Below are 17379 nucleotides of genomic sequence, written 5' to 3'. Positions count from 1 at the left end.
AGGTTCATGCAAAGGTTCTTTTGTTATTTTTCCACAAAAACATTTTTTTCTGAAAAGTCATCCTCCTTGAACACAGGGAACTTTGTTTGGCAATGTGTCCTTTAAAAATGTCTCTTCACAATTATTTTTATCTCATGCCTCCGTTGCTCTTTAAAGTAATGCAGACTTTGAGAGAGGTTGTTGAGCTTGCCTGATGAGGAAGAGTTGTCATTTTAACTGCTGGAGTATTTTACAGTGCCCTTTAAGGTTGTTTCATCTATTGATTACAAATGCAATTGCACTGCTCATCTTTTCCTTCAATGAATGCAAGAAGTGAGACTTTCTAATAGTTCTGATTGTTAGGTTTGTAATATTCTCTGCACATTTCTGACCCAAATTCTGAGCTGCTGGCAGAGCTGGAGATTAGGAAGGATTGACAGACTACACAAAAAGCTCACATTCTTACAGGAAGGCAGCCACTGACATTCCACATATTTAAGATAAACAGACATGGGAAAAATGCAGACAAATGTACAAATACAGCAAGGTCCAGATACAAATTTTTACTAGACACCATTAAGACACTGATGCATGAAATCATGAAAGCATGCTTAAAGTGCAGTGTTCTTCTGCCTCATTCTCATTCTCATTCCCTATCTCTGCATACCAAGTTACTCTCTGGTATTTTTTGCTAAGCCAGAGCTGGGAGAGTCCCAGTTCAGAGAGCCAACAACTGCAGTTATCTGAAAAGTGTGTCTTCAGCTGAATAATTAAAGCATTTCATTGAAGAAACTGTGCCCTACAAGCATTTCCAAGGTAGTTTTCTCCTCACTTCCGTCTGTATCATACAAAGCTTTCTTGGAGATAGTTAAAGCTGGTTTCTAAGGAACTAATAAGACTCACTTGCCATTTAAATAAACGCTGAATTTCAATCAAAAATTCAATTGCATTGATTAGTAAAAGAGACAAAAGGGACACAAATACACCTCAGCAGTCATAAATAATAACATCACACAACACAGGTGTTCCTGATTCACACCTGTGGTTTGCTTTTTCCCCCTTATTTTGACAAATGCTTCCGTTATTGCAGATAAGCAATTATCTTTCATACATGAACCTTTGGAATGACTAATTGCTCCTGTGAAATGGTTATCAATGATTCATTAGCGAAAGAGAGAAAAAAATAAATTACTGAAAAAACTTAATTCACATGCGTGTTTTTCTGTTGAGCCCTCTACAAATCCTTGCCTACTCAGAAATTTTAATTCCATATTTTATATTTCTCTGCAAAATAAACCCATCTAAAAGACATAAAGCAGCATAGCAGAGCTACAAACACTCTACCTCTTAAGATAAAGAACTCATTTTTGAAGAAAACATTTATTAGTCAAATTTATGCAATCATGCAAATATAACTAAACAGTGGAAGAAATCAACATTTCTTAGGTTGCAAAATGAGATGCATTCATAGAAACAAAGCATAATTCAGTGTTTGCCTTTTATCTTCATGCTGTAAGCAGCATGAAGCTCAAAGCTGAGGATCAACTGCGTACCAACACAGCTTCACAACTGACCTACCTCCATTACAGCCACATGCACATACTAGGCAGGTAGAATCTGTTGTTAAAGGAATTTTTAGCTGCTCAGGTGCCTATTCACACAACATGCACTTAAAAATATTAGACTCCTTGTAAGATCCAGTACTTAACTAAAATTTTCCACAAGCCAAGATTTTATCGGTAAAGTCTAACCTGATACAAGAGCTAAAATATTTGTTGTTGCATTGGTTTTACTACAGAGTTCCACTGCTCTGCAGCAAACCTGTAAACAGTATTAACCTTAACAATGTTAACAGCCATACCATTGAGAAAAATATTGCAAAAACCCATAAAGCCATGTCATCAAAGAAAAATACTCCACAGGAGTTACTGCAGAATCACAAAATCCAGGTATACCACCACAAAATTATAGTGAGGGTAGAACTAAAGGTGAAAGCTGTTATTAAAAGTTGCACTGTCAAGTATGTAAAAAACCCACTAGTATTTTATGAAAATGATCCCATTACATTTTTATTTTATTCTTCTTTTATTCATATTCTTTCTTCTTTCTCTTTTTTTTCCTCCCCATTTGTAAAGACTGACATTAACATGTCAAGATACATTTGTTGTGTAGAAACATGCCAAAGTAGGAAGCCCAAGTCTGTCTACATTGTCATTGTCGCTCACAGAGCTGCAAAGATTTTTGAATTTTCTGCTCCACTTGTGTGGCTATGAGCAAAGAAGCAAAAAATCAGGCCTGTGCAAAGCCATAGCTCAGCAGATATTAGCCTGAGTCAGAAGTTTTGTTGTGACAGGTTATTTGACAGCAGGAAAAAAGAATTTTTGAAATGCTGTCATTATTTAACAATTATTTAAAAGTTTTTCAAGAGTCTAGGAACTGCTTGACAGTGCTGATGCAACTGGTACTTTTGCAAAAATATCACATGAGGAATACAGCCAGGGAAGGGGATATTTTCATACCTTTTCTGTTTTTTCCTGAGTTTGACAAGAAAAAGACTGAAAAACAAACAAAAAAGGCTGACTCCTTTGAAAAGTTTCTAGATTGTTTGTACAAATATCCCTTGCTTGCAGTATATTGTTTTTTTAATACAGAGCTTACAAAGGACACAAATAATCATCTTATTGGTACATAAGTTGTCTGTCCCAAAAGCTTTGTTCCCAGCACTGTGTCTGGTCTTACACTTTAACTCCCAGCTAATCATTCCTTCTTTCCTTCTGGAGTCCATCCTACAGTCAGGGGGACTGCATTGGCTAACCCTCCCTCCTTGTGCAAGCTTCTGGCACCCAGCACTCCCTGGGAGCTCCAGGCATCCACCTGTTCAGGGTGAGGTCTCGAGATTGTACCAAACAGCAGCTTCTTCACTCTGTTTTTGCATATGGTTTGGTTACAAAGACATGTCCACAGAAGGTCAGTTTATAAATACAGTCTGTCAAAAATACCTCATGAATGACTGCTAAGAAATACCTTTTCCACTAATAATTTACAACAAATATGTATCCTCTAAAACATTTAAGTTGCCCTTAACTCAGGCTATGATTACTGACTGTGACTGTTTCTTTCAGTAACAATTCTTGAATTCCAATGACTGAACATGGTTTGAAAATCCTAGAATAAGGACTGTTTATTACTTTAAAATCCATGAAAATATTTATTACTGCATCCAGCCTAAAATTTATTCATAGATATTGCTTGTTCCTGCATAAAGAAAATGAGAATGAACTCCATGTTAAAACCCAAGAGGCTGTTCTTAATTTCCTGATTTCACTTTTAACTTTCCTTTTTTTTCAGCTCAGACTTTTACAGTTATCTTCTTGGACTGAAATAAGAAAAAACAGAGAAAGCATATTGGAGAAAACTCACTTTGGACCATGACTAGTTAGTGATAACACTCAGATAATATCTTTAAACCAGCTGAGCTGCTACTGCCTCCAGCCAGCCTTGAATATACTTGTTTTCAGATCTACATGCACACACCAGAACATCTGGTCTAGAAATTTGCTCAATGCTGTTGAGCTCTAAGGAGCACAGGAAGGTACTAACACCACATCTGGAGCACATCATCCTCTTTGGATAGCAGTGTGTGGGTCACTGCTTGATAGCCAGGGCTCCAGACTGAGTGGATAAAGTGGCATTTATCATGTGAGACCCTGTCTCCCCACTGAACCCAGTTCCAGTGCACTGGGTGCAGCTCTATGCCCAAGGTATCAGGAAGCCAAGACACATGTCATTTGCAATAGATCACTTTGGAAAACTGACGAAGTGAAAAACCTGTCAAGTGGGGAAAGAAATGCAAGGAAAGCAAGTGCTGACTCACTACACATGACAGGTAGAGAACACTTTTTATCTATTCATCACCTTTTTTAGGTGACCAACTAACTTTTGGAGCAGGAAGATTAGAGAGCTCATATTTATCACTATAATCAGTCTCTATACATTTACAAAGTCCCACTGATTTGTCAGTAAATCTTCTGAAAAGTATTCACTTATCCTGAAAAGGCAAACCTGATCTACCTGATCTACCTGATCTACAGGACCACTGACATAGCATCTGACTTGGTTTTCAAAGATGTATTTAAAGATGCCCGATGAAGTTAATTGTAGTTACTCAGACTCTAGTCCTGTTGACTTTAGTGGAAGACAAGTAAGATTTCATAGTTTTAATGGATAATGATATTCCATTTCAGTAGTCCTGTGTGGTGTGTTGAAGCAGTATACAACAGGTTCAGAACATTACCCAAATCTCATTGTTCCACAGAAATGGACTTTCTTTACCTTTGACTTTGAAGAAAGTTTGTTTTCCTTCCATGTGCTAAGTATGGGTGTGAAGTGTGAGGGGAAACCAGAAATCCCACCAAGACAAACCCAGTCCCTTCCCTGCTCAAACAACAAAGAAACTTCTATTAAGGACCTGTAAGGCTGAATGAAAGGTGCTTAAAGATTGTTTCTCTAGCCCTTCTGTATAGCTGGATTGAAATACTCTGGGATCTTACCCCATCCACCTGACTTGGATATTCCTGTCCTTGCTGAGTTCTGCACTGCAGTGTGGAAAGAGCCCTGCAAACGCTTTTGTGGTGTGTTAACTAGACAAAGGAGCTTTCCCCAACCTAGAAATGTGGCACTGCAATGCAAAAGCAGCTACACTCTTCAAGTTCCTCCAATAGCAATAAATTCAAGGAGCTTGAGGTTGAACAAAAAGGGAATGAACACTTTAGTAACTACTAAGAGAGGCCACAAATGATCCTTGTGTTCCTATATCCTTCCTCTTAACAATGCTTTGAAAATCCTGTGACAGTTCAAATAAAGCACCTGTCAGCAGCACTGTTCCCCTTTGGCAAAGCTGATGTTTCAGAAAATGACATCTAGAATTGTTCTCTTTCCCAGTACAAATTAATCCCTTAAGCCTCTCTTCATAATTTTCTATTTCCATTCAAACTGCTGGATCTTTCAAAAAATTAACAGCCAACTTGTATGACAAGCATTATAGCACCTGATTCCTCAACAGCATATGAAAAGTGCTATGCCACCTGCCCCAATGAATACATCTCTCTCCTTCTCCCCTGCTTCTTTTTTTTTTTCTCAGGCCATAATTTCATTTTGATTTGTGAGGTTTCTCTCTTTCCCACTCTTAAAACAAGAAATCTGACCCTCCTCTTAGGTTGTCTTAATTGCACAGTGACAAAAAATTAAACATTAGAAGTGATTTATTTTTAAAACCCTTGCCTGTGTTAGGTTTGATAACACTTTAAAATTGTGCTTCAGGGCACACACTAACACTCTTTGCAACGATTTTACAGAAGTATTTCCAATTTTAAATACTTGATCTCTTGTTAGAGTTTAGCCAAAACATCCCTCTTGATTTTCAGACTGAAATAACATCACAATGATGACTTCGAACATAATTGCCAGCTATTCCACCTTTGCACACACATTACATCGAAGACACTTTCCAAGCTGAGCATGAAGCTCCTTTTTTATTGCACCTGAAATATGTAAAGATAAGTTAGCCACAACCTGTAAGGCCTGCCACATAGCTAAAGCTCAATACCAACAAATCACAACAGGATCAGCTCTGGAAAGGAGCACGTCATGATCCTTTTCCAGCTTGGTTGTTCCATCCCTGTGTTGAGTCATCTTTGTGCATATGACTGACCTCAGTCACTGCAACCTTTAACAGCTGCAAGCTCTGACAAGTCCTGTAACAATGAGATGGATCTAGCTCAGCTCAGGCTCAATTAGTGCAGTTCTACACAAGGACCTCTTGCACTGGTATTGATAATGGTGATGCAGATGCTGGAAAGAAAATAAACTGACAGATGGCACTGAGGAGTCCCTCTTTTTGAAGATGGGATACTTTTGAATTATATGTCTCACTAAAGCCAAAAAATATATGTATCAACTCAAGTCAACACACAGCAGACACAGAATCCCATAGCCTACAAGATCATGTTTCAGAGCTGTAGTTTTTTTTGGATCCAGAATTGCTGTGTCCCTATTAACAAACCCAGCCATCTAACAACAACAGAACAGCTCTCTCCCTTTCTGTTTTGTAGCCCAAATATTTAAGATTACTTATAATATCACAGTCACAGCTCCTCAAAGTTATCTCTCTCTGGGGAATTTATCCAGACAAAAACATGTGCCTGTGAAAAACAATTTTTAAGATCCCAACATTAAAAAAAGGGAAGAATAAGAAAGAACATGTAATATAGTGCTTCAAAATCACTTGCAGAAATTACCTAGTTAACATAATGTGTATTTTCAATATAGTTTTCTTGTTTATGGGATTATATTTGTGACCATGTAGTTAAAAACTACACATGTACCTACATAATAATATTAACTTCTTATTATGCCAATATAAAAAAAATGAGTTACATTTAGAGCTTGTTTTTGTCACCAAGAAGTAAACTTTTATTTTGCAGGCCTGTTGATCATAGCAACACTAGTTTCAGGCTTATTTTTGAAAAACAGAACACTAATTTTAAATGCAACAATTAAAAGGTCTTACCTTTATGCATCCTTCTTGACTCCGACTCTTTGGTCATGGTTGCCAGGCAGTGAGGAAGTACGCTGCCACAGCTGTTACTCTGTACTAATGGTAAATGTCCCTGCAGGAAATTTTGTAAATATGTGCTTAAAATTGTATTTCAAGATTTTTTTTTATCAGCAATGGTAAAATAATGTGCTTTTTCATGGATATTAGTGTCATGTCATATCAATCAGCCAGCTGTGTACAGTGTCTATTAGGCCAAAATATTTTCAAAGCAGTACCTCCACCCTCCTGCTGTTTGCTGGTTGACCATCAAAAATAAAGAGTATTTCCCCTTTATATATAACTTTATCTTTACCATTTAGAGGCTTTCAGTAGGAAAGAAAACAACAAGTTGTGTCTCTAGAATCAATTTAAACCAGTAGAAAAATATAATCCTTGATACAGAAATTGTGTATTTATGATTAATGTTCTACAGCACAGTATTTCCAGAGGTCAGAAGAATGGCTGAAAGTACAGATGGTTTCACATACATTCCCATTTGCTAATAACCCTCAAGTCATTTCATAGTCAGCTTCATGTGTGAATTTGGGGGGTTACATAATGCTTAGGGTGCTACCCAGCCTTCCCTGTAACCCAATGCAGGATTTCCTGCAGAGGCTGGAAGGCTGTAAATAGCAGCAGGCACGTACTTTGTTTGCAATGTTGCGTCCCAGCGTGGCACTGTTGAAGTGGGGAGACATGGATGGGGTTGTTTTCTTGCGGGGCAGAGTATCGCTCAGGTACGTGCCCTCCCTGTGCTGCTTCTTGCGCTCCTCCAGGCTTCTGAAATGCTTCATGGGGAATTTGTTACAGTTTTGATAAAATGAATTGATGCACTTGTTCAGTTATATTCTATATGGAAAATACTGATAGTCTGGAAAAAAACAAATCTAACATACAGAGCATCTCCTACTTCACAGTGCTTTCCATCACATTAAAATCATACTGATTTTAAAAATGCATTAAATTCATGTACACATTGTATGTACATGTCCCTGTACCTTTTCTTTTGTGTTAAATATTCAAGTCTAGTGTACAAGTGGAACTCAATTATAAAGGAAAACTTTTTCTTAGAAGTTATTCTAATGAATTGGTGGCTTAAAACCAATACAACTTTTGAAAGGCATTGTTCAAATGTATATGAAAAATTAATTTAGGATTTCACACATACATTATTGCTGCAAGTCCTCTGAAAGTTACAATGAGTCCTGAATATTAATATTTGCCTCTGCATTATAAGGTGAATTTTTTTTCAGAAACATTCTATAATACATCATGTTAATTTTTAAATGAGCAGTGCGTTTAAGTGCAACACTCTACAAGCACAATCCACTTACAGTATCACACTAAAGTCCTCATGTATAAATCAACTTTATGGCCATCATATCAAAAGCAAACAAAACAAAACAATCCCAATTTATCAGCTTTGAATCTGTTACCTGTTGTTGCCTGCAGTGTTTCTTAGCTGGCAGAGGTGGAGGTGTATCAGATAAAGGAATAGGATCTACATGAGTAGCCATGACCTCAGGCCAATGGACTGATGGAAGTTGAGCAATAGAGCGAGGAGAAAGAGAGTGAGGAAACACAAATCCAGAACAGAGAGGTGATCTTAGCTTTATAGAAAAAAGAGAAATTACACACAGAGTTTTCTTTTTGGAATTTCTCAAAAGATACGGCACATAAAAGCTGCAGTTTTAGCACTGTGTTTGTTGGAGTGTTTAGCAGGAAGGAGGTGTACTCTATTGCAACTGTCAAGGCATACTGAGCTACCAGAAGCAACAAACAAATGCCAAATTCTAAATCAGTTTCTGACTTATTGCAATGCAAAAGTATGTGAATTTACAATTATAAGGTTATTCCATTCCTTTAAAAGCGGATTTATTCAAAATTTCACAAAGAATGAGGAAGAGAAAGTAAGCTAGAAAACAGACTGGACAGACTCCATGGAATAGCTAAGATGGATAGAAGCTATTAATCTCCCACAACTATTCAAGATATTATTCTACCACCTTACAGGGGGAAAAGAAAAAGAAGCTACAAAACAAAATGAACACCTGAACACCACTAATCAAGTTGTCATAAGCTTGTCCACAGATGGTTTCCCAAAGGTGCATTACATTGTAGTTTTGGGCAGGCAAAGTTTGTTGCTTAGTGCTGCTTGGGTCATAAGAGTTCACGATTTTTGGCCTTCAGGGTCCCATCTACCTCATCAAAGACACTTTAAAGCTGGAGCAGTCCTTCAGCTTTACTATTAACCTGTTATCTAACTTGGTAACTGGCAGAGGAAGTTTGCTTTAGGGTCAGTTTGTTACATGTTGAAGTACCAAAAAATAAAAAATAAAGAAAATAAAAAAGGCAGCCATGAAAGAACAATGCAAACAAAGGGAAAAGTCTCTCAAACAAACCTCTTTATTTTGTGGCTGGCTCGTCAGCACAGCCGTGGAAGGCTCAGTGGCAACTGCTTCAACATCTGAGGGGGTCTGAGTGGAAGGGGATATATTCGTGGAATTGCCATACAGCTCACTAATTTCACTTACACTGATATAGCCCTAAAAGGAGGAATTCAGAAGTTAAAAGGAGCAAAAGCCAAAAAAGACATGCAAGAGTATTAATGTATCCAGTAAAATGAAAGTTAGTTTAGAGTGATTCAGCCAAATATTTGTTATCATTGAAATACTTAATCATAAATAAAATAAAATTAGCATCAAGATTTTTGAAGGTTAAATACTTGAATTCTGAAAATTGTTCTTAATTTAATTCCAGAAACATTTGTGTAATCAAAATGCAAATGAACATTAAGTGTCCAAAAGATTTTACTAAAAGGCAAATACCCTTTAGAAATTATATAGCTCTTTCTCAGGAAAGCAGACTGGGTGAAATGGAAGAATAAATCTTATTCTGAGATCTTAATTTTTTTTGTTTCTGATTAAATAACCTGATTTGTTTCTTGCCTAAATATTAGGCTAATTTGAGTAAATCAAATGACTAACAGAACTGAGAAGAACTTCTATAAGGACAAGCTGTTCTCAGAAATTACACTAACACATCTTCCATTTGCATTGCCTGGAAGACACTTCTAACTTTTATTTGTTACCAGAAGAACTGGGTAAGATGCTGTTAGTGTTAGCCTGCAGCCATTACGATTTGCTTTTATTTATTTTTTTTTAATTAAGCAGTCATACAGAAAGTGATGGGCTGAGGCATGGCAGGAACCATCAGTGTGCTGCTGCCTGCTGAGATTTATGCAAGCAGATTTAAGATTTGAGGCCAAAATGTGGTTATTGCATGTATTTTGGTGTTAACTGCACAAATGTTTTTTAAAAAGTAAAATATGGATTCTAATCCATTGTGCATAGGATACCAGGTTGTAAAAAGTAAAATGTCCTAATTTCTAATCCATAGAAAACAAGGCTATGCAAAAGTAAGAGTAAATCACTGTTGAAGCAATGCCATAAAGAAGAGCTAGATATATGATTATTTTTAAATCAAGATGTAAACCTGCTTTCACACTGACAGTGTCTGGCAAGGGCTGTGTTTCTATTACTGCACCAACATATACCTCAGCAATTCTGTAAGAGAAGGCACAGACTGCTATACTACTTCTTTTTAGAAATGCCTAAATTTACCAATGATCGTAGAAGACAACTTGAAAACAAATATCAAGATTACTATATATTAGCACAATTTTCAATGTATGATATCAGTTAGTTCAATCATAGAAGACAATCCTGTAAAATTATGTATCATAGAGTGAACAAAGCACTCTACAAATAGGAGGCAAATCTTAACTCTCATATTATTTGATGAGCCATTAATTGAGGAAACTGGCTAAGATACTAAAGTTTATCTCTCAAAGCATATGACTACAGTACAGTAAAATAGAATCCAGAATGAATTAACATAAAACTTGCTTAACTATCTTGTAGTGGCAGTTTATCAGTAACCAAAACTCAGTGCTTCTGCAATGCAATATTGTGTTAACAATAAAGATATAAACACTTTCACCTTTATATGAAGAATATTCAGTTCTGACTCACAATGCCAGTGAGGATTTAGAAGGGGAATAAAAAACTAAGTAAGGAAAAAATGACTGTGCTTTGCACTAGCTCAGACCCCTGTTACATTTAATTAAATAAATGGTTTCAAGTCAGATTAGTCATCCAAGTAATTTTTTCAATGCTGAACTTTTAAACAGCATTGATTTTCCTTGCTTATTTAAGTAGCGGGATAAGCATCCAGTAAAGTACCTGAGGCAGTGTTACTCTTGCTGTACAGGCTGTGAGCGAACTCACAACGGATGGCAGAAGGTTACAAGCATGTGCTTTGGTGAAGAGGGCTGGCAAACATTGGACCACAGACTCAAGTGATGAATAGCAACCCTATGGTGAAATGAACTGCTGTTCCAGCAGTCTCTGTAAGCCTGTCTTTGGTGCCTGATTTTCAAAAGTGCCAGGACAGTCAGAGAAGAATTAAACTGGACCAAGACAAACATGACATCTGGCAAAGGTGTTTTTTTGTAGGACAGAGCCTATGGAAACACTGAGGATGAAACAGATAACCCTTGCTGTTCCTTCTCGTATTTGCCTTGGAGCAAGTCCTGATTGACTTCACTGCGGTGATCAGACTGACACCATTAAATAATCCTTTTCTTTTTAAAAAGAGTGTAGCCTCACTTAGTATAGTTGCAGTTTGAAGTATGTGAGTAAACAAGCCATGAAGTGTGTGTGAGAAAAACCAACCAGACAGCACCCACTCTCTAGTGAGAGAATGGGCAGATCCATCTCAAAAGGAAACAAATGAAACTTAGACTTGCCAGATGTTCTGGTGGGAGGACAGATGTCCAGGTCAGAACACAACCTAGGACGCTGAAAGTCTAAGCAAGAAAGGAAGGGTGCTCAATCCCACTGACAAGTGAAACTGCACACTGGGAACTTGGAGATCATATAAGCAAGACCCCAGTTCCCAGGTGCTGAAAGGTTGTGGTTGCTTTAGACTTCGAAAGCCCAACTTCCCAGAGTGGCACCTACATCATTATATGTGGCAGACCTTGGCCAGGGCTTCAAGACAAGCAGATCCAGCAAGTTCAGTCAGAACTCTTAAGAAGAAGTTAATGAAGCAGCCATATATGCCTGTCAGTGTATTTTAAATGCTAAATTTTCTGCTTCCTCTAACTGTTCAAAAAAAGTGAAATAAATAGCTCAATACATATCTTAGAATCACAATAGCTTGAAGTCTTCAAATCAATGCTTTTTAAAAAGAACAAAATAAACATTTGTCATGCTTTAGTAAAGGGTCTTAGAATGAGGGAGGGGAGGCAATAATAAAATCTACAGTGCAAAAATAAGACCAAATTGTATTTGTAATTGAACAGTTATTCCCAGATCTAATTCTTCTTCACTTCAAGAGGTTTAATTGTCTATTTTGAGAAAATTAGACATACACACACATTCCACACACATAAAACCAATAATTTATCCACAGCAAGAGATTAAAACGATACCAGTTACATTTGGAAGAATGTCAAGAGAAGCTATTTTTGCTCACTAGTGAATCTAGCCTTCTATGAATAAGTTTAAAAAATGGTGTGAAATTACTTTGCAAAGATTTGATGACTAGGACTTCACTCAATACTACATACTGAAGTGCTTTTGTATGAGGCATTATTAAAAGTTAGTTATGGTAACATCAAAAGCAGAGAAGCTCTTTACCTCTTTCAGACTATTGGGACTGACAGGAAATCCTTTTTCTCCAGAAAGTGTGGAATATTTCTTTTCCAGATTACAGAGATTTTCTTTTTCCTGTTAAAACCAGACATTTTATATTAAATAACAACAGCCAAGTTGTGAAAATAAATGTTAGCCATTTCCTTTACTATCTGAAGAAACACACTGGGATACAAGACTGAAACTACATAGCAGAGCTTCAGCTTTGTCCTTTTAGAACAGCACTGAACAAAATTGGAGGTACAGAACAAAAAACAAATAAAATGCTTTATTTAACAACCACAGCCAAACCAGGTAAGTGCTCCTTCAGCATTTTGAAAACGATGATTCTGCTTAGTGAGCTAAACATGGTTTCTCTCAGGATTAAAAGCAAAACATAAAATGGACATGAAGGGTTCATGACAGCTTCTTATTAACCAGATGTTAGCTGATGAGAAGTAACTCATCTCATGGCCTCACAGGGGCTATTAAAGCCAAAAATCTGAGCAGTCCGTGCAGAGTCCCACTAGCCACAAAGGGAACAGAGGCTTCCAGCTTGTGGGCGGGTGCCTCTGCTTGAGTCCTTGGGAAAGAGGGCACCTCTAAAACACTCTTGATTATCAAATGCGAGTAGTGTTTCTCTTAAGAATACCTGCTGACTGACTGCAAAAGATTTCCTTTTTTTTTCAAAGGTAAATGTCTGTCACATTATTACCATCTTGCTATCTTCTGCACAACTGATGTTCTTCTTCTGCTCTACATTCTTTTATTCTATGAAATGCTCTTTTATTGCCAAAAATGTTTGAAAGACAAAAAATACTTACCCTTTGCAGCATCATTATTAAGTTGTTTTTCTCTTTTACAAAATGATCTTGCTCTCTTTGTGCTTGTTGGACAATATGATTGGCTTGTTTTTTGAGAGCAGAAACCTTTTCCTAATATAAGAAAATCACAATTTACATTATTTATTTTCAAATCTCAAGACAACCTGCAGCAAAGATCCTACTCATGAAAGTTCACTTATTCATATGCATGGCTAAGCAGCAGGAAAATAAGTTTGTACAAGACAGCTCACTGCTCTGAAGGAGATAATTAAATAAGAATTAGACAGTAAAGAGAAAACTTATTCAAGAGAGAAAAGAATAATTGCATGTATTCTTTGATAATATAGTGACAAGCATCCATATACTGAACAGAACTGGTTTAGAGATCCAACCTGTGATTTCTGAAAAAAGCGGTATTAATTGATTGAGATAGCACCTTTCAAACTAATTTTTAAAATGACTGTATTTTCTTAATTTGGTGTTCTACTATTATTTTAACAAAACCATTTAACAGCAAAATCATTAACAAGCCTAAAATAACTGCAGTTTTGTGCAGAGAGTACAAGTCTCCTTTCTTAAAGGGAAAAAAAAAGAAAAAACCAAAACTTTGGTACTTTTTTTGAGCAAATTAAGGGGTTTGATTTTCATATGAAATATGCAAACAGGGCATGAAATGTTATTAATTTCTTTCTTCTTGTATAAGTGCATTATTTGATCTGTGTAGGATGTTACTGGGGCATTCTCTGCTTCAAAAACCCTTTCAAAGTGGAATGTTTTGCATTATTTCTTGCAGATAGGCAGGTTGTAGATCCATTTCCTTGCCCTTATGCTCAACAACAAAGAACAAATTAATTGAGTGTTGGTGCTGTTACCTTTCTACTGACAATGCTGCGCTGATATTCAGCTACTTCATGCAGGAGCTGTTGTGTCAGATTTTCCTTCTCTTCATCTAACCTGCTTTCATGTTCAAGCTGCTGAAATTCTAAATCTTCAAAGTGTTTGCTTTCTATGTCCAGAATATCAGCATCCTTAAGGAAAAAAAGAAAAAGGTAATATAAAAAAACATAATAATGCTTTTGCTGACACCACAGTAGAGGTACTTACAAACAAACACAAACATCAACCTAAAATTATATTTATATATTTCCTACAACATGTCTCACCAGGATCTCAATACTTTTAATGACCTTCTTGCATAATAAGAGAGTAAACAGGGCTAATTATTGTTTTGATGTTGCTTTCTCCATCACTCCTACTGTGCCTCTTGCTAAGAAGCATCTGAACTGTGAGGGAGCTGTTTTGCAGCACTCAGAGCAAGTGCAGCCTCCCGAGCTGGTTGGGCTCTGCTGTAGCCTGGCTGGGACACCACCAAAGCCTGAACCCACCTGGTGAGGTTGTCACATACCAAACTCAGAGGACAGCTGCTTTCCAACCAAACTAGAGAACTGCACATGGAATTAACTGCTGAAAATTGCTCTCTGTGCAATTAGGGACTCTAGTCATCCACCCTAGCCAATAGGTACAGACAGTATACTTCAGAAAATGTATCAGCCCACTTTTTACGCATTCCCCTGAACTGATACCATGTGTTGTCAGAAAAAGAAGAAGTCAAATGCTGCAGAAATGAACCAAGAAATAAGAACACACCTGCTTTCCGCTTAGGATATGAGATAAAACCATGGTGCTTTTCAGCACAAGAAATTAATGCTAATCTTCCCTCCTGCAACATCTGTGCATTCATAATATGAATTCCTGCTTACAAGTTTCAGAGTGCTGAAGAAAAGGGTGCATTCAATAATTGCAGCATTAGTAAATGGAAAGGCTCTCTAAAACAGACACATGACTTGCTACACAAGAAAACCTACATCCGGGAACAATGCAAACTTGTTCCTTTGCTTATTTCAACCTAAGGCAAAGGTTAGTGGCCAAGATAAGCTACTACTAAGACAGGTCTCTATAAAAGGAATTCAAAAGCAGATTCTAGTGTACCAGAGAAAGACACAGGATGCAGAAACTGAAGAATCCAAGTTCATACATGGAATACAAATATCCTCCCCTTACTCTCCACAGATGTGCTCTTCACTTGTAGGAGATAGTGAAGAGATCAAAAGCAAAGGTGTTGGGTAAAATTTACAGGAAAGCAGTTACCTACAATACAGAACTAGCCAGACATCTTCAGCATCCCCAAAAATACCAAAAGGCTTTGCCTGGGCCATGAGAGCCAGTAAATTTAGCCTATTGTACACAACAGTAATTGCTACTGAGGCAATAGAACAGACTTCAGAGAAGGAACTGATGATGAAAAAGCCAACTGGGGGCCTTTAAAATACACTTCCTGCCCAACAGGGAGAGTATATATGTGTTTCAGGTACAAGGAAGCAAGAATTCGTCATCTGCCCACCCCAACCCAAACTCCAGCCCCACCCTGCAGCCAACTGCTACAGTGAAATTGGCTGCCCACTCCCCTGGGCAAAAATTACTGAAGTCCCAGAGAACCCTCAGGGAATTTGTCTCCTTTGTGCCTTCTTTGTTGTCAGTAAAGTAGCACAACAGAACATGTTGCAGACTAAGGTATTTCACACGATGGTTTGGGTTGGAAGGGACCTTAAAGATCACTTCATTCCAAACCCCTGCCACGGGCAGGGAACTTTACATTAGACCAAGTTGCTCAAAGTCCCATCCAAAGTCCCTAACTTTTAACATTTTCATGGATGAGGAGCCTACAAGTTTTCTGGGCCACCTGTTCCAGAGCCTTACCAAGCTCCAAGTAAAAAATTTCTGCCTAACATCTTATATGAGCCTCCCCTCTTACAGTTTAATGTGATTGGGTTATCACTACCAGCTCTTTTGAAAGGTGCCTCTCCAATTTTGTAGAAGACTCCTCTAGGTACTGGAAGGAGCTGTAAGGACTCCCTGGAGCCTTCCTTTTCCAGGCTGAATGCAGCTCTCTCAGCCATTCCTCTCAAGAGCAATGCTCCAGCCCTCTGGTCATCTTTGTGGCCTCCTCTGAACTCACAAAGGTCCATGTCCTTCTTTTGTTGGGAGCCCCAGTTATTTTTCAGGAAGATATTTTCTCTGTTTTTGGTAAAATACTTACAATCATTTCATGACTGCTCTCACATTTTGGGATCAGTTTGAGAGCTACTGGGCACTAATTCACTGATAACTTTTACTGTATTGACTACAGCAGCCACAGCAAACTCCCATTACAACTGGCCTGGAACAATATGCAATAGAACTAACTGGACACAACCATACCCCCACATTTCAAGTTTTGTCCCACTTTCAAATCCAAAATCATTATTAAGACAACTTGCAAGGAACAAAAATCATTAAAAAATAATTAAAAAAATTAACTAAACAGATTTCTAGAAACATCTTGGTGGTCAGCAGTGAAAAGAGATTTACTACCATCCGACAGCAACAAGACTGCAGCATCTCATTAATTAATACATTCAAGCATGTGACTGCAGAGGAAAAGATTCCTCTCCTTTTAATATGTATGAGACATTACATAATACTCTTCCGTTTTTTTTAAGATAACACACAAAAGTTTTAATTGTCTCAAAACAACCAAACTTTCTGTAGCAACTGAGAATTTAACATTGTTTTTTCCAGAGCTGGGCTTGTTTTTTGCTCTTCGAAAAAACAAAATAGAATTCTGCAAATAAAACAACATCTAAAGAGTATTTCCTATAAAGCAGAAAAAGCCCTTTTTTCATTATTGCTATTACAGCCTTTATTCCTAATACAAATACTCAAGACAGAAAAAAAGATTTAACTTTTAGATGGCCTCTTGAGCGTCCCATACTGATGCTTCTAAAATTATTTTCCCCACATACTAAAGCTAACTATATGTGATGTATAAACTACTTAAGGCTAATGAATATTAAGACTTTTTCACAGAAACTAAGGAAGCTTTCACTGCCAATATTCTATTTTTTTGCTTACAAATAATACAAACTAAAATCAAGTTGCAATTAGACTTTGTGAAAAGTTTATTTATACCAATGTGATGCTGTTGAAAATATAGAACAAAATAAAGCTATTTGAGCAAGTGGTAAAATCTTCAAAATTAATTTTTCAAACTACAACTAAGGCTAACAGCTAAGTTATATATTGAAAAAAAAAAAGTTATCCATAGCTTCACTGAGATGGTAATTTACTGGCCAATTCCTGTCTTTGCTCACACAGATAAAGAATGATGTTCCACCATCCATCTAAACATCACAACAGTTTCCACATCACCAAACAGGCCTAAAGGGCTAATTACAGGCAAGTG

At 37.2% G+C, this 17379-nt stretch overlaps 1 protein-coding gene across 1 annotated transcript in view; it reads right to left on the bottom strand.

The window, feature by feature from the left end:
• The window catches only part of PHLDB2 (pleckstrin homology like domain family B member 2), a 54191-nt gene that overhangs the window by 11126 nt on the left and 25686 nt on the right, over positions 1–17379 (bottom strand). Inside the window, exons 7-13 of the mRNA XM_066572038.1 lie at positions 13970–14125; positions 13098–13208; positions 12280–12369; positions 8977–9120; positions 8011–8184; positions 7222–7362; positions 6548–6647 (exon numbers count right to left, since the gene is read on the bottom strand). Coding sequence (XP_066428135.1) covers positions 6548–6647; positions 7222–7362; positions 8011–8184; positions 8977–9120; positions 12280–12369; positions 13098–13208; positions 13970–14125 — 916 coding nt within the window. The remainder of the gene's footprint in view (positions 1–6547; positions 6648–7221; positions 7363–8010; positions 8185–8976; positions 9121–12279; positions 12370–13097; positions 13209–13969; positions 14126–17379) is intronic.

Source organism: Molothrus aeneus, chromosome 2 (assembly GCF_037042795.1).
Source record: "Molothrus aeneus isolate 106 chromosome 2, BPBGC_Maene_1.0, whole genome shotgun sequence".
NCBI classification, from domain to species: domain Eukaryota; kingdom Metazoa; phylum Chordata; class Aves; order Passeriformes; family Icteridae; genus Molothrus; species Molothrus aeneus.
Note: the sequence above shows the minus strand (reverse complement) of the source record. Positions and strands in the feature narration are given on the sequence as shown.